Source organism: Zosterops lateralis (genome assembly GCF_965231275.1).
Source record: "Zosterops lateralis genome assembly, chromosome: 8".
Lineage (NCBI taxonomy): Eukaryota > Metazoa > Chordata > Aves > Passeriformes > Zosteropidae > Zosterops > Zosterops lateralis.
In genome coordinates, this window is record NC_139768.1 from 14,632,470 (window position 1) to 14,656,494 (window position 24,025).

The 24,025-nt window shown below is 48.3% G+C and overlaps 1 protein-coding gene across 4 annotated transcripts; it reads right to left on the reverse strand.

Moving 5' to 3' along the window:
* Positions 1 to 749: 749 nt before the first annotated feature.
* On the reverse strand, positions 750 to 16,829 carry LOC310911994 (uncharacterized protein). Of its 4 annotated transcripts, XM_083866117.1 has the most exons (3): positions 16,593 to 16,753; positions 15,510 to 15,584; positions 750 to 11,727 (listed from the first exon to the last, which is right to left on the reverse strand). In XM_083866117.1, the coding sequence occupies exon 3, from the start codon at positions 11,658 to 11,660 to the stop codon at positions 7,239 to 7,241; it is 4,422 nt and encodes a 1,473-aa protein (XP_083722243.1). In that variant the 5' UTR covers positions 11,661 to 11,727; positions 15,510 to 15,584; positions 16,593 to 16,753; the 3' UTR covers positions 750 to 7,238. The 4 variants fall into 4 exon arrangements, with proteins under 4 accessions (XP_083722243.1, XP_083722245.1, XP_083722242.1 ...); XM_083866119.1 differs by lacking the exons at positions 15,510 to 15,584; positions 16,593 to 16,753 and adding an exon at positions 16,761 to 16,829; XM_083866116.1 differs by lacking the exon at positions 15,510 to 15,584.
* Between the last annotated feature and the right edge of the window lie 7,196 nt (positions 16,830 to 24,025).

Sequence of the window (24,025 nt, forward strand, 5' to 3'; positions counted from 1 at the left end):
CTTTGTTTGGCCCGTGGGGTTTGTGTGTGTCACTATTGAAGACGCTGGTTTGTACTAGGCTGGCGAGGGAGGCACTGGGCATCCTTCCGCTGGCAGAGGCTGTATTGTTTTAGGAGATGTTTGGTATTGTCTATGTTGTCTTCCATGTGAACATGACATTTATTCATTCAGAGGCTTGGCCTCTTCTTTCCTGGTGGGGAGAAGGAGAAGCTGGTGCTTGGGAGATGCTGAGTGTGTGAGGAGGTGGTACAAGATGGAAAGAGCTGGCTGTGCCTTGGGGGATGATTTCCTACTCCTGGAGCAGCCCTGGCCAATGTGTTGCCCCCATGGTGCAGGAACAAGCATCCAGGGTTTTCCATGCAATGCCTTGCAAAAGCTGCCATCACTGCTGGGGTCTCGCATATGGGAAGCTGAAGGGCCTGTGCCTGCTGTGGGGATGGAATGACTCCAGGGGAAACTGGGCACTTGTAGCTCTCTGGGGAAGGGTAGAGGGGGCTGGGCAGCAGTCCCCAGGACCACCAAGAGATTGCACTGTTGGTGCCACAAACACAAGTCTGCCACAGCTCAGGCACTGTGTGCTCAGGCACTGTGTGCTCAGGCACTGGTGTGGGAGCACTGAAACCCCACACAGGCATTTATATCCCTCCTCCATAGGGAGGGGGTGACAGTTGGAGGGTGCCAGCCTGCTGTGCCCTACCTTGTGCACTCACTCACCTTCAGTCTTCCCCACTTATCACACCAAACAAACATTGATATCAAAGAAACGTTTAATAAGCTGCAATAAAATACGGACCTTTAGAAAGCTCATAGGGTGAATATTGACAGTGAGGAAGAAAAGAAAACAAGGTGGTGGGAATCCTTGAGGAGTTCAGATCTGAGTCAGGGACCTTTTACCTGGAACAAGAACACAACTTTTTCCATAGGCTAGGATGAAATAAAAGACAGGAGCACAGAGTTCACAAAATGTCAACATTTAGAGAATCAATACATATTCAAAGTTCAAATGACCCAGCTCTTATAGCTATACATATTGATTTAAAGCAACTTAATATAATTTTATTTTCTTTTTTTTTTTTTTTTTAATATATACACTTTCAAAGGTTTGTCAGGTGAGGTATGTAAACATTATCTAATGGAAACTCCTCTCCACATTTCCAACTGAGAATTCACAGCAGACAGTTCATTTTCCCAACTTGTGGCGCAGTACTTCCCACTCCCTACACCAACTGGGAATGCCGTCCCAAGCCACGACTCTCCCAGGTGCAGTCACTGGTTCCCACTTCCCACTGCTGGTCTGTACAGTTCACATTGCTTGGGCTCAAACATACAGTACCGGAAAGGAGGAATTTCAGCTCAGTGTCTAAAGTTCATATAGAAACAAACAGAGAAACAAAACTCTCCCAGGGAAGAGATGAAGGAAAAGCATTTGCCATCAGGGTGGAGATAGTATTTAAATGTTTTACATCTTAAGAAAAGAATTACTGTGTTGTTTCCTTTTTTCCTCTTTTTTTTTGTTTGTTTTTCTTTTTTTACACACCTGTTCCAAGGGTGAAGGAAGCGTGGGACTGGTGAAGGGTCCTGCAGGGCTGGGACCCAGCAGCACCCCTCACTCCATCCTCCACAGTCAGAGACCTATCATCATAAAAGCAGATTCTGCTGACACTGCCCCACACAGACATCTGGACTGGAAGGTCAGAGCCAACCTTCTAGACAAAAAGGGGTTAACAAAGAAAAAAAAAATCTAAACCCACTTAGGCAAAAATTACCAAATGACCTCAAACCTCCTAGAAGGAGAATTAAAATTGCAGAATGATAAGCAAATGAGCAAATGACCTTCTGGAGCTGGCCCTAGGACTAGCAGCAACAGCAGTGTGCTTCCTTGGGTCACCTGTACCCACAAAGGCAGTAATTCACTAGTGGGAGTTTGCTACCAGCAACTACCTACCCTACTCCGGTGGTTTTGGGGGTGGCTCCTTGTGGGTGACAGCATCCCCCACTTTCTGAATCCCTGGGGACACTTCCTTGAGTACCTCCAGGTCAAGAGGCGCTTCCCCCCCCACATGCCATGCTGGACTGAGCCCCTGCCCGGAGCAGGGTTATTCCCACCTGGCCCTGAGCCCTGAGAGCCCCTGCCATCAAAGCAGACATTATTACTACAAATCTTATTGCTTACAGTGCCCCCTGTCCTGGGGACAACCATCCTGGCTAGCCATGGGAGCTCATGGCCTCCCTGGGGACCATGGCCATCGACCAGGTCAGACATCATCAAAACGAGATGAAGAGAGTTAATGCTTCAGCTTCGACGTGACATAAAACCAAACTGACCACCACCACCCACCCACCCTACCCCGTTCCATCCCCCCACGCAATCACCAGCCCTTTGGTTGTGGCACAATGGGCAATACAGCCCCACCAACCAACACACCAGTCAGAACGAGAACCTGTGGAAAGCCCATGAAATAAATATTTTAAAAACCTATTTACAATATTAGATCTGTGAGCATGAAGTGAGAGAAAAATGCTTTTTCCTGCCCCCAAAAAGCTTAAAAAGTAGGTTAGCATCCTGCTGCCTAGCACAACACTATCTTACATGGCACCTACACATAATATATATTCACATTTCATTTTAAAATTAGGTACTCTTACAAACAGACTTAGAAAACATTGGCTAGCAATACAGCCCGTGGGACCGCCTGGCCTCCAGACCCATGTCACAAATGCTGGCCGGCTGCATCCCAGCTCCTTTGGCTGCCCCAAAGCTGCCAATGTGCCCTGAATCAAAACCACCAGCTGCCCTCTACTGCCCTTTGGGGAGAAGGTGGAAGTGCTCGTGAGAGAGAGGGCTTGTCTGCAGGGAGGGGAGCAGGGAGGATGGGGACTGTGATTTCTGCTAAGCCTAGGGGTGAGCTTAATACAAACAAGAACTCCTGAGAACATCTTAGAACAGATGGATTCATTTCACAACCACCAAGCTAAAGGATGGGCCAAATGGATGCTACAACACACGGGGGGAACACACACAACATGGGGACACCATAGCCTTGTGGTTTGCTCAAAAAACCTACTGCTACAAGAAAAGCTCCAGTGGCATTCCCTGTCAAGGAGGAGCGTATCCCCATCTTGCTCCTGGGCTGTCCAGGCATACAATCCAAGGATGCAGACCCAAGAACACCTTGGCTGGGGCTCAGCCCTCTTCCCCCGGCATGACTGCTGATGGTAGAAAGGTGAGAGCCCAACCTGGATGGCCACTCACACCTCTCTGCTGCCTCAGGCACTACTTGTACCCATGGAAGCCTGGGAGTCACCACTTTCTCAGTCACCTTCAACTGGGAATGCAGTTGTCAGGCTGAAAGTTTATGAGCTGGAGAGAAAAAGTGTCCATCAGCAAGTCTTAAAAACAGGGCACCTGTATACCTGATTGCATGTCTATTTCCTGGGAGCTATTTACTAGGAGCTGGCAGAGCTTTTGGAAACATCACACTTCCAGAAGTGCCACAACAGCAGCTGGGACATGGGCTGGGCTGCAGCTTTGCTCATCTGCACACCAGTAAAAAGTGGTGTGGGCAGCCAGCCAGCCTGCTCAGTCCAGCCCTGCATGGCATCCCCAGCACTGAAGGGACAGGGGTGCAGAGAGCAATGGGAACAATTTCATCCTGCTCTCACGGCTCACGGACCTTGATCAGCAATGCAGCAGAAAGTTTGTCAGAAGCATCAGCGCCAACAAGTCGGCTCTTCAGAGAAGGTTTGCTGCAAATCTGTTTCCCTGACATGCTGGCAGGTAACTGCAGAAACCCCACTGCACAGAGCGATCACTGGCAAACAGGGATGAGTAAGTGATGAATATAAATACCTGCACACCTTGGGTACATATCACACACCCTGTCAGCAGGGAAACCCCTTCCAGGGCTGGCCTTGCTAAACAAGATCTTAACAGCTACAGGTAGGAGGAACCATCCCAGGCTCGAACTGCTCTTGCTACAGCACCAACATAAGTTTTGACTCTGAGCTTGGCAAACACAGCTCCTCCCAGTGGTTAATTAAGATGGACGGATCCTGAACATGTGAAGTGTGAAGACCCAGAGCTGCCACTGACAACAAGAGACAGATAAAGGTAACTATGCAAATGAGAGAGCAGTGCTGGCAGCAGAGGGATAGTGAGGACATCTGTGGAGACGCAGAGCTAAGAGGATGCTGCTCCTAGTTCATGGACCAGAATGCATGATGGACACTAGCTTCAATAGGATGAGAAAGTAGCCATCAAGAAAAGCCAAAGTAACAGAAAGATCTGCTTTGTGGGTTGAAACTTGAAACCCGGAGCTGAAGAAGTAGAGCAGGGGCTGTGGGGTAGCCCAGGGGAAGAAGAGCGCAATGAGGCTGTGGATCTGAGGATGGCACTGTGGTAGTGCCAGTGGCCAACTCTGTGCCTGTAGCACATGGAGACACACTCCATGTCCGTGTGGAATAAGGTACTAAATCATGTTGCTTATTTTCTTCCATTCATTAAGCTCATCTGCAGCTCCCTGTGCATCCCTTGCATGATGTAAGAGCCACATTTATCGGTGACAGACTGCTCTAAAGCAGGGGCTATGCCTCAGCAGCACACATCACCACTGCCTGTCAGGGACACTGTCGGGAAGCACAGTGTTCTGATCCCACCACTGCCTAAGCCAAGCAGTGCACACAGAACTGGGACAGATGCCCAGAAGCCACTCCACTCCAGCAACAATGACACCTGCTGTCCCCCAACCTTGCCATGCTCAAGCCAATCAGTGCTGGTGAAGCCCCAGCATGCAGGAAAACATCCAGGATTGGAGCAGCAGCACCCCATCTAGAAAGACTCTTTCCACTTTTGCATAGGGTTTCATCCTAATAGGATTCCTGCTCCTAGAAGCACAGAAGACAGGGAGCAGGACAGTCTGCATTTACCATTTGCCAGCAGCTAAAAAATGAGAGAAGAAAGAGAGAGGGAAAGCCTCAAGGAGCATGCAGTGGATGGTAACCAGTGCAGGCGCTTCAAGAGTGACGGTGAAGGATAGGTAGAGGGGATTCGCTGCAGGGGAATGGCGTGAGGACCAAAGGTAAGAGGTGTGCTCACATGCACACTGGGCCCAGAGGAAGAAGAGGAAATCAGGGCCTATGTGGCTGGGCCCCAGCCAGAGGCTAGAGATGAACCGTAAGTAGGGATGGAGAAGCAAGAGGGAAAGACACTCTGGAAAGATCAGTCACCCTGTACAGATCAGCCACTTAACCGCCATCAGTGCCCTCCTGCCTTACACCTCTCTTGAAATGCTTTTGAATATTTTCTGATGGAATGTTTGACATATTTAATGCATGCAGTAAAAATTAAAGTAATAGATAACTTCATATTAATCTGTACAGGGACTGACAGGCTAGATTTAATCACTTGCTAGCTGTTCAGAGAGTTAACTTATTCTAGCACAATTCAAAGGAAAGCCAAAGGATTTTTTTTTTAAATCAGCCATTTCATAGTAAGAGAAAAATGTGCTGCAGCATTGTGTGTCAATGCTTGGTAAAGGGAGTACCTGCAAGAGAGCCAGAGGTGCTCTGTGAAAGGCGTGCAAATCAAACACCTGATTTCATCCTCTGTACTAAAGGGGTACAATGAAAGATTTTAACACAATTATCTGCCTTTCACCCCCAGTGCCCAGGCTTTGAGATCTAGGGTTCAATGCCAACTATGAAAAGGAATTCCCTTTGCAAGCAATCCCTTTCCAGCCTCTGCTCCCAGGGCCAGCATCTCTTGAATTCATGGGCTGCACCAGAGCCTTGCTCTCATCAGGGACAAGCAGCTGAGAAAGGACCAGCAAGGCAGCTGTTAAAGGTCTGGCAGCCTCAGGACCCACACAGTGCCCTGACAAGCACTGCTGCTTTATGTGTGGAAAGAGGCTGGCATTGGGATTCCTGCAAATGGACTCTGCAGTAATGTGAAAGTGAAGCTGTGGGGATTCAATGGCTGAGCAGGGACCTTTCCCTAGCACAGACCAAAGCCCTCCCCAGCTGGTGGTCATCTCTGCCCAGCAGAACCAGCACATACACTCTATGCACTTCTAACAGGTTTTTCTAAGAGAAGACAGGCACTATGACCCTGTTCTGTGACACAAGCAAGGACAAACTTCCCACACCTTGCTAGTAAAAGGGTGAAATGCAAATTCTGGTAAAAAATTAACACAAGCCAGTCCCTTATCCCAACCTTATTTCAACTGCAAATCCTGTCTTAGGAGAGCACTAGGCAAGACGTCCACAAAAGCACAAGGTGAGGACCAGAGGTCCCTTCCTGCAGAGCACCAACATTAGGAACTCAAGCCCTTAATAAGGGAGGGAATCAACCTTCAGTGAAGCACTGCAGAAAAGCTTTGCCATCGGAGACCACAGAAATCACCACAAGGACAGGGAAATAGGAGAAGGAAGTCTGTCCAAAAGCAGAGCATGGCAAGACTGGTTCATCCCTGAAGCTAGCAAAAAAGAAAAAAAGACAGATACAGCCCAGCACGCCCAGCTGGCAGCAGTGGATGTGGCAGCCAGATGTGCCCACGGCATGTCCTCAGCCTGAGCAGGCTCTCCCCACCCACGGGCTGTGCAGTGAGGAGCAGGTAGCCATCAGCAGTACACACACCAGTAGCTACTTCACATTCTGATGCCAGGTAACAGTCTGGGACACCAGCAGCTGCTACCAGCAAACCGACAAAGGACAGACTCGCCTTTCTCTCCCTTAGTGATGCGAAATGGTTTTGGTTTTGCTTTAAATGCCACTAAGAAGACAGACAGAAGGACTCTGAAAGAAAGGGAAATGTTCGTGTGCACCCAAAGGCTGACAAAAGCTACTTCATGTGCACGAAGGTGGTTTTCTTTCTGCTACAGTACAAGTGCTTGTGCCTCAAGTATAAAACGCAAGCCTCCAAATCACACAGACGAGCTTCTTATTTTTATTTTTAAAGTGATAAATAAGGCACTGTACTTTTAACAAAAACTGCCTGGTTCCAAGTTTAAAAGAACCCAAAGAACGTTCAAACTGCAAAAACTTCCTTCTCAACAGCAGAGCCAGACAGACCAACCTCTTCTCTGTCCAAGACACATCTGCTGATGCCTAAAATCATGGGCGTTATCCTTTAACTGCGGATTTTTAAAGGCTTGCTACAGCTTATAAAAGCAGCTTTAGTTAATGCATGGTAAAGGGTTACTACTATACATCAGTTTTGTACATGGCTACCGGTTCTTTGCTATTTTGGGTCCAGTCGTGAGCGTTTGCTATGCGGACAGTCCACTTTTGCCCTCAGCTTCCTCTTGCCCTGAGACACACTGTTCTCCTGCATCTTCTTCATAGACCTTGTCAGGGTCTTCCCACTGCTGTGCTTCTTGTTGGCCATCTTCTGTGACCGCGTGGAGGACTCCCCCAGGGGCTTCTGCTTTAGGGACTTGGACAGCTCCTCCTGACTGGGAGGCAGCACGGCCCGTCTGCTCGTGTTCTCCTTGCCCTTCCGCACGGGGAGTCGCATCTTCTCCAGCTGCTTTTTTGGGACTCTCTTCTCTTTCAAAGACATTTTTCTGGCCAGTTTATTGCTCTTCTCCATGGCAGTCTGCTTTCGGGTGGTGGGAGATTTCACGCTGACCTCTGAATGCTTTATTTTACTAGCCTTCTTGGCAGGCAGCTTGTCCTTGGTGGAGGAGCTGGATCGCTCCTGGGTGCTCCCACTCTCCTTCAGCATCTTCTTCTTCTTGCTGAGCTGGAGGTCGACTTTGGGCAAGGGATCCTCTTGGGACCTGCTCTTCCCCTTCCGCCCCTTCCCTGTTCCATCCACTGTGGGAGATTTAGAAGGAAAGGCAGCTGCTTTGATCTGCAAGGCCAACTTTGGAGACATCAGGGGGTTGATGCACACACTCTTCTGGCTCTGCTTGCTCTCCAGGGACAGATGGTCCCCTGGGCCATCACTGCGCTTCTCTGCCTTCACTATGCGCTGCTGAGCTCGCAGCTTGCCCCGAAGATTGGAGTACTTGCGCAGGATCCTGGTGCTGGCCTGTGTGGGCAAGCTGAGGGCAGGCTGGATGGTCTTGTCTTCACTCAGTTCCTTGGTGCTGCCATCAGTGGGAGACGTCTGGTTGGGAGCAGTGGCTTCTTCAGCCTCTGCTTTATCAGCATTCTCACGAATTTTGGCCCAAAGCTTTTGGTTCTTCAGGTTATTCCGAGCCGGGGTAGTGGCAGCGAACTTCTTGAGATGTTTTTTCAAACGTTCAGCTTGTAGTGAGCTGGGGTAGAGACTAGAGGAAGAATATTTCTGCATGGGGACTTTCATGGGGGGAATCTCCCCTGGGAGACGGGTGTTGAGTTTCTTCACAATCACTAGAGACCTGGTTTCAGTTGTCTCCAGAAACCACTGGCATATGTCAGACAGCTTAAAGGCCTTCATAAACAACATCTGCACAGGAGAAAGCTTCTGCACTTCCAGTGAGCCTCTGCTTTTACGTGTTCTTTTCTTGCTTTTCCAAATCTCTTTCAGTTTGTCAGCTTTGTTCTTTACCTTGGGGGTTGGCTGGACCTCCTTCTCCAGCTGAATCCAGCCCTTCTGGATTTTCATGTATTGATTGTTGAACTCAGCAATGAGCTCCTGGTTTTCCTCTTCAGCACACCACTCCATGAACTTTGGTTTGCTGTCAGTCATGTCTATATCCTCCAGTGCTGGGCAGTCATCATTCCCTGAACTGTGTTCATCCCTCAGTTTGGGGATTGCTTGCATAGACTCCTTCCCTGGTGTGTTCTTTTTTGCACTGTCTACAGGTGTGGGTGCATGTCGTAAATTATAAAACTGCAGAGCAACCTTTTTGTGCTTTGCAGTTTTTGCTGGAAGATGCTTGCTTCCACCTCTGCTGCTGGGACATGGAGGCAAATTGGTCACCAGCTCGTAGTTCACTGGCTTGCCCAGATCCCTGGCACTGTCAGAGCTCTCCTTGTCCTTTGCATTGGCACTGATTGGTTTCACATCTACTTGTTCAGCATCATTTGCAGGAACACTGTTCTCTGGAGGGAGGAGAATGTTTTTCTTCTCAGCATCAGCCTGGATGCTGATTTCCAGCATCTCACCTAGTTGACTTTGGCTGCTGTTAGCAGAGGAGTCATCTTTAGAGGTATTTTCTCCCTCTGCAGCAGTCTCTTTTGCTAAGATGCTTTTATAGGTTTGTCTGGTAGTGACACCATTCTCCCTGCCTGGCTGCTGCTGAGTGATGCTCTCTGGAGCCTGGCCAATGCCCAGCCCTTCGCTGGTTTTGAGCAGAACATTGGGGAAGCAGTCATTTGGGAAGTGCATGGATGCTGCCTCATCCAGCTGCACTTCGCTCTTGAACCGCTTAGCGCCAGGGCTCTTGGAGAGTTTGATCTGAAGGCAAGGAAGCTGCACGGAGCTGGAAGAACCAGAGTCCTCAACACTGCCCTCAGCAAGTGACTGGGATTGTTGGCTTCGGAGACACCGGTCCGATGCCACTAGCACTCTCCTGCCTTTCTTTCGCTTCTTGTCTAGACTGTCTTTGGAAGAGACAGAGTCTGAGCTGTTTGGGTCAGGTGGCATTTCCCCTTCAGTGGGCTCAGTGGGCTCTTTTTCACCTGCTGTGCTGTTATTCTGCATTGTCTCCACTTCCAATGTTTTGGGGAGAGGTGTGCTGATGAGCACAGCATCCTCTTGCTCAAGATGGCTGTCACCCACCATGATCAATGATTCGGTTTCTGGTTTAGCATCAATGCTTTTGTTCACGTCCCCACACTGTAAAGTGGCAGGGGGCTCCAGGGGGCTCTCCCCATCCATGGTAGCAGGGGGCTCTTCAGGAGCCTGTAGGCCTGGAGAGCATGGGGAGGGCTCTGCCAGACACTGCCCACAGAGCTCAGCATCCCCTGAGTCTGGAAGCTGGACAGGATCCCTGACACCATCACAGGGCAAAGGTGCTGTGTCTGTAGCGGCAGAGGGCTGTGAGGAGGACTTTGGCTCTGGGCTGGCAGGGCAGTCTGGAATAGTTTGTATATCAATGCCTGGAAAACCTTCCTCCTCACTGTGTGCTTTTGAAACTGAAAAGGCAGTAATATCAGCAGCCTGCTGGCTGCTGCTGCCATCCCCAGAGGAGTCCAGGCTACTGCCAGCCTCCCAGGTGACAGTGCCTCCTACTGTCATCCCCCCTCCTTCAGCAGGAGGGGAGCCAGGTGGCGGTGAGCTGGCCACGCTGTCCTCTTTCTGGGGGCTGGGGGGAGCAGAGAGGGAGAAGAATGGCATGGCCACGGCAGCTTCCCTTGATCGCAATGCTCGGGTATCCCGGAGCTGCATGGAGCCCAGCTCGGCCCTCTCTTTCATTTCTTGGCTGGTTGGTGCCACTTTAGCCAGGAGCCTCAGGGAAACCCTCTTCTCACCCTCCCGTCCTGCCCCTGCAGACCCCTCCACCGAGGGCAGCAGGGATGGCTTCGCACTTACAAGGGTCTCTGTTCGCAGCGCCGGGCTGCTCGCCCTCTCCTCCGCCCGGGAGCTCTTCACCAGCGTGCGGACAGTGGGGAGCTCGCAGCATTCCCCATTGAAGTAATACCCGCGGGTGCTCTTCCTCGCCGTCCTGCGGGACGACGCCAGCCGCTGGGTCTCAAAATGGCACTCGGTGATGGGCTGGCTGATGTACACCACGTCGCACTGGTTGTCATAGTCATTGATCCTCAGCCCCGATGCCTTCTTGCTCTTGCGAGAGGACCTGAGGGAGGCTGCCTTGGCGCGGGGGTGCCCACCGGGGGTCCGGTGTGCGGCTGGCATGGCGCCAGTGGGCAGCCAGCCCTCTTTGGACTTGTCAAGCGTGCCCTTGTCAGAGGGGTGTAGCTGGCAGCCTGCCTTGCCCTTGGCCATGGCATGCAGGTGGTTTTCTTGCTTTGGTCTCACATCTTGTTCTTTTGCGTCTAAGTCCTGGTGCAAAGATGCTTTCGAGCTGCATTGCAAAGTGTTCTCTTTGTCGGCTCTGCGAGGCGCAAAGCCAGGATCCCAGGACTCCTCTGAGAGAGCCCTGAAAGAGCTCTTTTGGGACCCCAGACAGCTGTCTAAGCTGTCCTCACTGCTATTCACATTTGCCACTTTGACTGAGATATAACCTTCCATGAGAGTCTTACCTGCTAACTGCTCTTTATTATCTTCACACTTCCTGATACCGGCTTCTTGTTCATGTCCAGCAGCTTGCTGCCCTTCCAGGCTCTTTGCAGTATGATGGAAATTCAAAGACGAAGAGTTCAACGTGCTGAGGTATCCTTGGGTGGGGCTATCCTTTGGACTAGCAGAGCGAAGCCTGGTGATGGGGAGCTCACAGAAGTCCCTTCTCAAAGCAGGACTGGAGTTCTCTGCTCTGTCCAGAGACTTCAGTTCCACTGGCTGCTTTGGGGCTTGTCCCGTAACGTGCAGGGGGCCATCGGCCCCTGACTGTCCTGGGTCCAATATAGAAGGGAGCTTTGATTCAGTACAAGTAGCACCCTTATCCTGATTTTCAGTGCTTCGCTGGCTACAACCAGAGCCACAGGTAGAGGCCTCCATGCTCTCAGATTCGGATAACTGCTGTCCGTCAGAGTCTGGTTGTACTTCAGTGTATATGTCGTTTAGCACACGAATGAACTGCTTCTGGTGATGTGTACACAGTCTGACCATAAATTTTTCCAGTGGAGACTTCGGCTGATTGTTAGAGTCTATTGCTATTGTCTCTGCTGCATCCTCACTAGAGAGACAAAGAGAGAAGCAGTCAGTAACATGTCCTAGGGAACATTAGTTTATACTGCAAAACCAGAATAACCTTTCTCCTCCCAGTCAGGCACATCACTTGCCTGACCTCCAGGTGAGATCAAGCATCCTGTTTTCCTGGGGCTGGCAGGTGTCTCTTTAGTCCAAGCATGCACACTTACATGTGCACACTGCTGGCAGGACACAGATTGCACTTTTGTTTGTTTGCTACTGCTAGAGTACTCATAATTACACTTCTGCCTAGGACATCCCAGTGTGTAGGCACCATGTCACATGTTCAAAGCAAACCTAAAAAGAATCAGACTTAGTATCTGCACGGCACCTGATGTAGAAGGCCCAGCATTTCTAGGATGGCTGCACACCTCTACTCCCTCACTCTGCACTGCTAGGCTGGGTGGGAGCAGAGCAGCATCCCAGCTGGGCATCCAGATGCCAGGAATCTTCAGCTACTCAAAGTCTTAAAATTCTGCTTACACCCCAGTGGCAGAAGATGGGTCTGCAGCCAAACTGAGCAGATCTGAGCCTCTTCTGTAATCAGCACAGAAATTCTGGTGAGCTCCAAGCCTACAGGACATGCAGGCAGCAAGGCATCCTGTGCAGTGTCGTGCTATTTGCACTGACCTTTGATTAGCTCCCATTTAATAAGTGTTCCTGTAGCTGATGGGCTGCCAGCACACAGTGGTTGTGCAGAAAGTTGGGTTTCTACAGCACAGGGTCACTGCCACTAGCTAGCGCTCAAACCCAGCCCATTATCAGTTACCTGCTTGGCAGAAGCAATTAATTAGGACTTAGTAGTGGAGAGGTTAAGGGATAATTATCCAGTGTTTGCATGAACGCATCAGGAGTGCCACGCCAGATGCTGTTATTGAGACCGTATCTGTTCCCAACGGCAGCACAGGCGACTCCCACCCAGTCCTGACCACACTGAGAGGACCCCACACTGCCTGACACAGGATCTTTATCAGTAACGTAGTGTTGTTTTGCAGCAACACTTGCACTTTGCACCTCCTGGCCTTGTACTGGAAGAGTGAAAGTCCTTTCTCCCCCTACAGCCTTTCTCTGCCTGCCCCCCCATCAGCATCAGACACCAATCTCGCTCACTCAGCTGGGTCAAGGGGGGCCATGCTTATCAAAGGGTTCAGGGCCAGGGAGAAGAAAAGCAGCTTCATCTGGAGTGGGTTTTCCCACTCCATGCTGCCAGGCACAGGGCTCAACAGGTGGATGAGGAGGAAGAGCTCCAGTTTGGAGAAGCTATCAGCAAAGAAAAGGAGAAGAGAAAACCAGTGGCTAGAGTCAGCTGTTCTCAGTGGCATCAGGCACATCAGAGCCAGCCCTGGGCAGCCCTCGCCTGCTCCTTAATGCTTGCTGGCTGCTTTCTTTGAACTGACACGCAGCAGGGAGGCACCTCCAGTGCCCTGATTCCCTGGGCTAGTCGGGACACCTGAGGCCACTTCAGACTCAGGGCTGACCAGGTCTCCTCTTTGCCGAGAAATGCAAGGCTGTAGCCAAGCCTGCCCTGAGCAGCTGCTACCCAGCCCTTTGCTTTCCAGTTTGCCCAGGCTTAACGTGTTTTACACGTTTGCCTCTCAAGCCCAGCCTCTCAGTTTCCTTAAAGGCTTCTGAGGCAGGGTTTTCCTAAAAACACCTGGAAAGGCTGAGCAAGCTCAGCTTGCCAAATGTGTCCCGGCACCTCCAGAACATACTCCCGGGGTTAGGAATAAACAACGTACCTGGAGACTGCTTTACTACACCCAAGTGAGAAAAATGCCCTCCAGCAACCGCCTGAACTGGTCCTACCTGGCGCTGCGATGGCTTTCAATTTGGAACGTCTGGGATTAGTTTAAATAAAAATACTCAGGTACACCCTGGCCCCTCTCCAGAGCTCTGCATGGGAAGGGTTATGTCAGCCAGGATCTCTTACACGGCCCAGCTCCTCCCCTCGCTCTGCTGAATAACAAAAGGGGATAAAAAAACCTTTCAACCCCCTGGGCTTGGAGCAGGGGGCTTTTAGAAGAGGCAGAGCTCAGAGTAATCGTTTTTCTACCTTTGCAGAGAGGGGCGGTAACTCCCCTCACCTACTCACGAGCCCAGCTCTGAAGAGAAGCAGCCATCTTCTCCCGGGAACACTGAATTTGTAACGACAGCAGCAGAGGTGGGGCCCTGCCCTGGCCCCCGCCACTGCCACACTCCCTGGGCAGCTGTGGGAAGGGGTCATGGTGGCAAAACAACTATGTCACTCCTTGCTGAGGCACCTTCGGGTGCTACACTCCATGGCTGTGAAGGAAGAACTCTTGGCATAGGCAAAGTGATTGCCCGGGTGGATGGCAAGAAAGGAAAGGCTGGGTCATGCCTGGTGAGGAGGAGATTGCAAACCTGTGTACAGAGCTACTTCTCTCCTGGTCTGGAAGGGACCAAAGTGGCTGGGCACTGTCCTTTCCTGCCTTGCAGCCATGATGCCAAGCACAGCCAGCTGCAGGTCACCCCTGCTCTGCACAGGCGTGTGGAAAAGGCTCATGTCCCGTTTGTATGGCAGAGGGGATCTTGGCTCCCTGATCCTGAAGGTTCCAGTGGCATTTCTGCCTTGCCTTTCACCTGGTTTCTTCCTCTGAAGTATGACTGAGGCCTTCGTGCTCATTGTCACCTTATTTGCCCTACTGTACTCCAAGGAGACAATCAGAGATACACAGAGCTTGCCAAGCTATAAATTAAAAAAACAGAGATAAATACTTTTCCTGCTTGATAAAGGAAATAAATTAATTCAGTTTTGATGCCCTTTCTACTTAGATGACCCATCTCACACTCAGTGACACAGTTCACCTGGCACATTGTGTTCAGGGTCCTCTGATGTCACGCCAGTTCAGCTCAAAGACAGGCTGTAACTTCTCACCTTGAGCTAATCTGCTCCTTCCCCAGTCCATCCCTGTTTGGGTACTGCAGGCAGCCTCATCTTTTTCTGGATCTAAGGATAACCTTGGGGCAGAGCTTTCACCGCCACCTGCAGTCAGGCTCTGAGGGTGGCTAGGTCTCAACTCTGTCCTTCCTCTTCCTGTGCCCCCAAGGGTGCTAAACTGCAGCCTCTCCATTCCCAGATCTCCCAGACACAGAGTTCTGTGCTCCCTGTGGCCTGCTAATCTGTGTGCCTTGGTACCTCTCCAGCATTTCCCACTATTCCTGTCTGTTCTGGCTATCACTAATAAATAAAACATGCCCATAGGCATTCTCCTGCAAGGCAGCCGATGGATGCAGGATTGACCACATGCTTCCTACTTAAGGCAGTTTTGGAGACGAGCTTGTTTCTGGCTCACATGTAAGAGTAGAGTTATATCCAGTGCCCCACATTTTCAAGCAGAGTTGCTTATGGACAGTATAAACTGTTGCAGAGAAACTATTTTTTTTATGTGGCTTATCAGAATAGAGAAGAGTTGAGCTGACTGCAGAGCTGAAGTGTCTTTCCGGGGAAAGGTGCCAGGTGCAAACAAGTTCCTCAGCCTGGCAAAAGCACAGTGGAACTGTGGAACTAAAGACTGACTGGTAAACACAGAGGATAGGAATTGGGAACATGGTTTTAAACAGGAGGAAAACTTATTCTCAGAAGGTAGCCAGTCTTGCCTCTGAAGAGACAGGCAGGCAGGCAGGCAGAGTCCTGCCTTTTGGGAGGTACAGGCCAGCCCCACAGAAGCTGCTGGGCTGGAAAGACCAGCGAGGGATCCCAGGGCTGCCCATCCCACCTACAGCCTTCTCTTTGGTGCTTGTACTCACCTCTTCCCACAGGGCTTGGCCCAGGGTTCTCCTAGGTTTGGGTGTGCATGAAAAATGAGCCATTTCTCTCAAGGGCTGGAAAAGCCACAAGCCAAAAGGAGATTCATAACCAGTGAGAGACTATCTAGGGACCCTTTATGCCTCTAGCCAAGCTGTAAGTGCAGTCACAAAACTGTATGGGGTCCCCAGCAGGATTCACTGCAATGGGAGAGACAGCCCACCTGTCACTGAGCTTTCCTGCAGGGCCTGGGACATTTGCCCTTTCTGCCCACCAGCCTCAAATGCTGCCTTCACAAGGCTGCAGCTGCCTGATCTCCTCTGTTCCTGTGCCCCAACATCCTCCCTCCAGCCCCACTGCACAAATCACCCTGGGCCAGCAGAAGACAACCCCAGTGTCCCAAGTGAATTCTATCATCAGAGCCCCTCACTACCTCCCAGCCCTTCTCCATTTCCCAGGGCAGCCCTGTTCTCTTCCCCTTTCCTGCCTGCCACAGAAGGTGTCAGAGGCATCAAGGGGCAGGAGCTGTCAGAGGCACAAGCAGAGCTGTTGCTACGCAACCCCGGCGGTGCAGCAATTAATGCTGGGGAAAACGTGCTGCGCTCTGAAGCTATTTGCATAGCTGCGTGCTGCAATACATTTGTTTGCATTGTGCCTCCACTGTTTAGTGGAGTTTAAAGTCAACCCTCCCCCAGCTCTTGCTGGAGGGGACCTGGGGCTTCCAACAAAGGCCACGCGGTTGGGGATGAAGGGGCTGGGGGAAGGCAGAGGTTTGTTAGCTCATAACACCTATAGACTGCACAGATAGAGGATTTACAGTATGGGGAGGAAGGGCCAAGTTATCTGTGTTTCTCCCTACACAGCCTGAGGAGCTTTTTCCAGCTCCTGCAGTGCCCCCAGCCCACTGGTGGGGTTGTCATATCTCTTCCTTCCTGTTGTACCAGGGTGACACTGTGCTTGCTCTGCTTGTGAACACTATAAAAAAAGAGTTTTAGCCTGCCTCTGGTTCTATAGTGTATTTGGGCAGGGAGTAAGAGGGGAAGAAAGAAAGGGAGAAAGAAATCAGCTGGTTCATACCAACCTACCTGGGAAGCCGGTCTCCAAAAACCTGTCAATTGCCAACTGCAATCTTCTGGTTTGCCCACCCCAAGTTTCTCACTATTGAACATGAAGCCTGTACTCTTTTTGGGTTTCTTTTTTTAGCCCTTGAACATCGGTTTGATTAATTATAAGTTTACAAGTATGTTTTGTACCTCAGAGGTACAAGAAGCAGCAGCAGAACAAAAGTTCAAGGCTAAGTGTTTCTGTTCCTTTCAGACCACTCTAAGCACCAGGATTATAGTTCTGTAAAAGAAACAAAACATAGCTATAAACTTATAAAATCCAATTCAGTATTTTTACAGGGATGACCTTTCCCCTCCCTCTCCTGCTGCCACACAGCTGACTCTGCTCCAGTTGGCAGAGAGGTGCCTTGCACCACCCAAAAACAGAAGTACCACTTGAGTACCCCATCAGCTGAAGGGTGTCTTGGAAACCTGACTAAAAGCAGAGATTTGAGAAACATGGATGACTAAGAAGAAAGACTAACTGGTGAGCAATGCCCTCCATCATCTGAACTCAAAGCACTGACCATGCCCACTGTGAGCCCAAGGTCAGAGGTAGTGTCTCACAGCCCTTGGGTGGCACCTCCAGCCCTGCTGGATTCAACCACTTAATTTATTTTTCATAGTGAGTGGAAATGCCTTTTTGAGGGGTTGCAAAGGAAGAACAGCCTCTTAAAGGGGACCTGCTCACTGCTGGCAGTCAGGTGAGCTGACCCTAGCCCCAAGAGCACAGTGAATCCTGCATGCTAACAGTGCACTTGGAAGGGGCTGTGCTGTGGGTTCCCAAGGACAGGCTTGCTTTGCCTGTGCTGGAGGGCTGCATGCAGAGATCTTACCCAGCAGAAGGGGGAAATGGGTTCTCTGCCAGTCCCAGTTCTGCTTGCTGGAATGGCCATGCAAAAGCAAACACGCTGGGAAAGGCGTAAGACCATCTGACTGTGCTCAAACCCATCTCCACTCGTAGCTGCAGCACAGACCTCGTGCCTTGAGAGGTGCAGGATGCGCTTCCTTCTGCTGCCAGAACGGATGTGGGGAGCCCTTGAAGGGGATGGGCAAATCAGCCATGGGCACAAATAGTGTAAGCCACTGAAGCAAGATTTTCTGGAGCTCATCTTTCAAAGCCCCAATTAAAGGTTGACACTGGATGCACCAGTTTAAATGCCTGTATTTCATTCCTCAGAAATATGCCTGGCACCTCACACTCCCCACACAGATGAATGAGTCCCTTCACACCTCTGTGGGTGCTACAGTAATTCTCTCTCACTGCACTGAAAAAAAATAGAAAAGCAGCATGCAAAGAGCTGTGGCTCCACATAACAGCTAGGAGGGAGAAAAAGCACTCTCCTTCTCTAAATTAAAAGCTGAAGTTCTGCAAAGCACAGCCAAAATAACTATGGAAATATTGCTGCCAGGCTCTCAAGGCCCCTGAATTTACTCTGTCCTTGGTGACGCACATGGGGATGGACTGAGCTTGTATTTCAACTGAAAAGCAGGAAGAAACAAGTTATAGATGGGTTTTGTTTGGCTGGGTTTTTTTGTCAGCTGCATGTATTCATCAACGTATCCAGGTTGTACAATCAGCCAACTGGCTGGACAAATAACAGACATTCATTATAGATTCAGACTTTTAACCCTTCAGAGTAGTGTCTTTTATTTATTTTTTTTAACTAGTTAAACATTAAAAATCCTTTCTCCCCACCTGTAGCCAAATAGAAATCAAACAAACTAAAGTTGGTTTTAAGAAAAACGCAATAGCAGCCTCAAATAAGTTTTGCTTTTTTATATTCCTGTCATAACTTCCTCAACTCCCACCTTCCCCAAAACCCAACTGTATTTTATAGTAGTTTATCATCTCTGTGATACTTCTAATAAAATTAATGACTAATTAAAAATTTTACCACTGAGCTATTGCTTTAAAACCAAGGGAAATTTATCATGTTGGAAATACTATTCTACATACCAACTTTCAAACCCTTTCCAGAACTGTCCTTGCTAATTTTTCTAATTATCAAGATCATTTGGGATCTTCCCTTTAAGGTAAAAAGATTACCATGATTGTTTCTTTCTGAGGCAGTACCCAGAATCTTTGCTGAGCTAGGTGCTCCAAAAGGATAGATAGCACCAGAAGACCAGAATAGATAGAAAAACAGACAGCACCAGAAGACAGATAACAAAAGCATGCGGGGCAAAAAAAAAGTTCTTACAATGATTTTCACGGCTTTGCACGTTTTAAAAAAAGCACCACCCAGTTAAGAGAAGGGAAAATGAACCTCAGGCACTGTGGAGTAGAGAGAGATGCCCTGAGTATCTTTAACAGTCCCAGGAAGACATACTGGCTCTGAACCTGAGGTGACACAGGTGTATGGCCTCTCTCCTACTCTGAGTCCATTGCTGTCAGTTCCTGTCTGTCCTGCAGCACACTGGGGACAAAGTTCTCCCTCCCCAGCCTTCAGACATGCACAAAGTCAGCTGGAGTCACTGCAACTGCAGAGGTCCAACAACTAGCAAACTCCCACTGAAGGTGCACTCATCTACAGTAAATGAGGGCTTCTGAGAAGGATAGGCTGTGCTGTGAGAAATTCCACCTTCCCCTCCTAAGCTGAATGGACACTGAAAGGTGGAAGAAAACTCAAATGCATTGGACACCCTACTCTAAAACTTCCCTGGTCCCAGCTCCAACAGACACATTGCCATGCACAGCCACTGCCTGCCTCCTTCTGGAAGTCTTCAAGGATTTCAAATTCTGCAATTATCCAGGTTGGGGTTTTTTTCCAACATGGATATGAAAATGCAGAAGCTAGGCAGAGCACTCACTAGAGTTAACCACTCTCAGCACAGCCCAGCTGCCAAAGCTTGGGAGGGGCCAGTGGAGACATCTGGAGAAGAGAGGGTATCCTGGGTGTAATTAACAGATGTTGGGGGATATGACCCCATTTCAGATAACCTGGAGATTCAGATAATTGGGCCTCAGATAATCAAGGCCACATTCTTATTAGAAACAGTATCACAACTCCTAACGGCTTCACTCCCCACGTGCCAATGCCATCCCTCCTTGCACAGGAATGCCTGGTGAAATATGAATTAGCGATTTTAGACATGCCCATACTCTCTGTCAGCTGCTGGGCTGAGCAGCAAAGCCCGTTTCTGATGCACCACTTTGGCTGGCTGCTTGGGAAATAGGTTAAGGCAGAGATGTGGATTGCAGCCCTGGATGCCTGGGGACAAGGCTGTCTCAGAGCTGACGGGCTAGGTAAGCTCTATTTTGAAAGTGGGTTAATTTAGCTGCCATTCAACTACCATTAAATGATGTAGGTTAATTTTATAGTCAGATAACTATTAAGAAACCAAAACATAAGGCAGGAAATGTCTCTATGCATACCAGTGAGGAGAGATTTCCTCTGCACTAATGCACACCCCTCCCCTTCAGCTCAAACCTCTCATCCTTCCATTTCTGCACATCCCTCACATAATTTTCTTTTTTTTTTTTTTTTTTTTAACACTTGTCATTACACACCCTTGTCCTTCCTCCCTCTCTTAAGAGAGTCTATTCTTCCTCTCAAAAATTCACCTTGATATCCTGGCCCGCAATTATTTTTCTCCTTTGTTTATATTGTCACACATCTCAATGCTAGAGGAAGACTAAAAAATCCAAACCACATCTGACTCTGGCAAATGTCCACTAAGAAAGGTTCCATCTTCATCCATACAGCCAATATTTGCGCAGCTACATGGTAAATTGAGGTAGGGAACTACACCTTGCTTAGTATGTAACATTCCATCACTACTAACACATCCAGCTTACTTTAGGGGTATTTACCATATTTAAAGCCTCCTCAATTGGCATTTTACCCTTTATAAATGGATGCTGCAGTTGAAACTACTTTATCTCTCTGTGACTTTCCTTTCCGCAGCATAATAATAGGTATTGTTTGTTTCTTTATACTGGTGACAAAACCCATCAATTGCTAGTTCGTCATAAAAGGAAAAATAAAACGAAAAAAAAAAATTATCAACAACAGCTTATGCCTGCAAAGGAACAGATCCTTTGGAAAAAGCAGAAGTGACTCATCACTCCTCACGTGCAGTAAGGAAGGAGCAAACATCATAGCCCGGCAGATCCCCCAGGATGCCTTCACAGATTGCTTCTCTCTGACTTCTGTGCTTTCCTAGTCCCTCCAGCAGGAAAATGAGTCCCTAACCTTCACAGAGAAAGCCAAAACGATGATGACCCATTAGCACATGCTGCCCATCAAGCAATCACAGATCTCCTCTACCGCAGATGTTTTTTATCATATTAACAGTAAGTGCACTACGCAAACCCTGAGAGCTCACAGAAAAGAACTTATGCTTAACCACGCAGTTGTAACGAGACAACAATTCTAACAGGATGTTGGCATTTGCACTGTGCTTTTTATGACCAGAGAAATACAGAACGGGACCATACCCAGGAATTGCAGCTAAATCACCACTGAAAAATCCTCCTCGCAGCAACTCAGACGTTCAGATGGTGACAGCGGAGCCCAAACAATGCACATCATGGGAATTCTGACCCACAGAAGGCTGAGTGCCAAATCCCCAGTTGTCTTGCCGAGGCCTCGCTACTCTTATAAATCTTGCAATGAAAGTCCTTTTTTTACTTATGAGCTATAAAAGAACAGATGAAAAAGCCAAACCCCAACCCCCATCAATCTGCTCTTTGCCAGCACTAAGCCACTACCTTTGTCACTTTGGTGTTAAGCTTTATAATTATTATTCTATTACAATATTACATTATACAACTATTATTCCAAATTTAATAATGTAATTGAGTGCAGAGCATATTTCTTTTAAATCCTGAGTTGTGTTATTTTTTCTTTTATCAATTAGCAATCCGGACTACACTCAAACAAAAGTAAAGGCACCAATGTAAGGACAGGTACGGGCAAGGTGGCTAGAATTAAAGAGCATAAATGAGTGGTCACCCTTACCACACACACTTGTGTCTGTTAGAGAAAAGTCAATACAGGGCCTAAAAAAGGAGCAAAAATCTACTTGCATGAGCAGAAAAGCTCAGTGAATTACAGCTAGATAGACCTCTAGTGAGCAGTAAGGTCAGGCAGCTGCCACCACGGTTGGACTAGAACTTAGTTATTAACAACCACGCTTCAGACACCAAGTAAGCTTATTTAGCTTTCACACCTTGAGCTGATGTTTGATGGATGTATTTCTGTACAAATAGAGGATATTTGCTATGATATCTTCTTATGCAAAACCAGAATCCTACTGGGTCATTTTTTAGTCTCCTTTCAAAATCAAATAGTTTGTTTTAAACCCTTGATAACACCTCACAGGCAGCTAGTTGCTTTAAAGGCCTGAAAGGAATCTGAGGAAGATTCCATGTGTGACCACAGTGCACCTGAAAGCATGAAAAAACTGTTACCACCTTCACCTGAAAAGGAAAGGTTGTGAAAACTAATGGATCCTCCAAGCAACCAGCTCAGGCTTAGATTATAGCAAGGAACCCAGCACAAATATTGGCTGTGTATAAGAAAAACCTCTTCACACATGCAGGGAAGTTGTTCAGCTTCTCCTGGTGTCAGATTTCCCCTGCAGTCCCAGAGTAACTCAACAATCAGTGTCAGGACCTTCCTCTAAAGCTCAGGGAGAAGAAAGGCTCGACTTTAAGAAAGGAAACTGTAAAAGCCTCTTTCAAAGTTAGGAATATCATCCCAAATGAGTTAAGCAAGCTCTACACTTGAATAGCTGGGCAGGAGGGATCTAGGACGTGTGACAATGGGATCTTGGTGCACATCAGAAAAAAAAAAAAAAAAAAAAAAAAAAAAAAAATCCAGACCTTAGCAGGTGTAACCTATTTAGCACTGTAATTTTTACAGGCAGTTTGCTGATAATCCTGTACAGACAAACCACTCCTCTTGTCAGCACACAGCTGGCTGATCTGCACCTGGAACAGGAGCCCAGCAAAGTTAGGCAAGCAAGCTGTGACCAAGCCAGCCCTGGAAACCACAGCCAGGGAGACAAGGCAGGAGCCACACATCAACAGATCCACTGCAGGCTCAGGTATAGGCGACTGCTGAAGCCTCTGCCCCAACCCTCATGGTGTTAATGTGAGGGCTGGGTGGGTTATGGTCCAGGACTCCAGTCAGCTCCTTAGAGGCATGCAGCTGTATTTTCATACAGGCAACTTTTGTATGTTCAGGCAGCAGTGCTTATATTTCTAAGCTTTGAAGTATACCTTAAGCGCTTCTAATTTTAGTTGAGTTTTTAAACAATTCCTGGAGATCTGAGCTGTAGCCATCTCATACAAAAATCTGCCTTTTAGTTAAGTGTTGGGAACAGACTCATGCAGAGCTGTGAGACACCTGCAGAGGAGGAGGCAGCAAAAGAAGATTTTTAGAAGTTCTATTTCAAATGTGATCTGTAATTTTGATATATTCAAAGTGACCTGTAAAAACAAGATGCAGTTGTTCTGTGTTCCCTCTTCATGATACCAAAAGGGAGCTTTTAAAGATTGTGTTGTCTGCGGTTTTCAAGTAGGTGGGTAAGAAGGAACTTAATTAATTCATAATTCATAGGTGTGAAGTCATTCACATTTCTTTTGATTTTTCTACTAGACAGCTGAGAACACCTTGGATTTCAAGTTACAGAGTCTGCATCAAATGTATCAGATCAGAGGAAACAGTACCCTCACAAATTGAGATCCTTCCAGCATTGTAATGTCTATTAAAGTGTCTCAAGAATAATTACACTTAAAAAGATCAACTTTCTCTTTAATCTCTTTTCCATCTTCATTGTATCAAAGTCCATAATACTAGATTTGCCCTAACACTTCAAGCTCAGTTTTTTGAAATTGCTTTTCATCTGTAGCTCTGTTCCTCTGTACATGAATCACATTCCTAAACAGGTCCAAGAACCTGCTACTTGCTTCCAGTTAAAACCTCCATTCAGCCAGTACCCTTGTTTGGGCATCTGGCAGAGTTGGCAGATTAAGAAAATAATGATTTGCTGAAGTATCTTCCTGAATCAGGATTTAAATCCTCCCCCTCCCCCAGACCCACTTTTGTCATGCCTCTAAGAAATTAGAGAGCTCAGCATGCTCAGGCAGGAAAGCCACTGGTGATCCGTCTTACTGCAGATGCCAGAGCAAGCTCTGCACTGCTGCTGTTTGACTCTGAGGAGCCATGACACAAGGGCTCAGCTTTGATTACATGGGAAGGTGAAACTCTGATGCTCAGGAATTCCCTTAATTAAACCAGCTTCACTCACAAAACCTAAGTTTATTTCCAACTTTCAGATCCTTCACACAGAATTCAGGGAGTTGCTTCCTTACAGATTTAGTTTAAACGCCAAAACTTGCAGGTGCACTTGAAGCCAAGGCTTCCTGCTCTTCCCTTCCCAGCAGCTCTCACTTCCAGAGA

Coding starts and splice junctions, on each gene's coding strand:
- LOC310911994 (XM_083866119.1), bottom strand. CDS start 11,660: ATGGTCAGACTGTGTACACATCACCAGAAGCAGTTCATTCGTGTGCTA.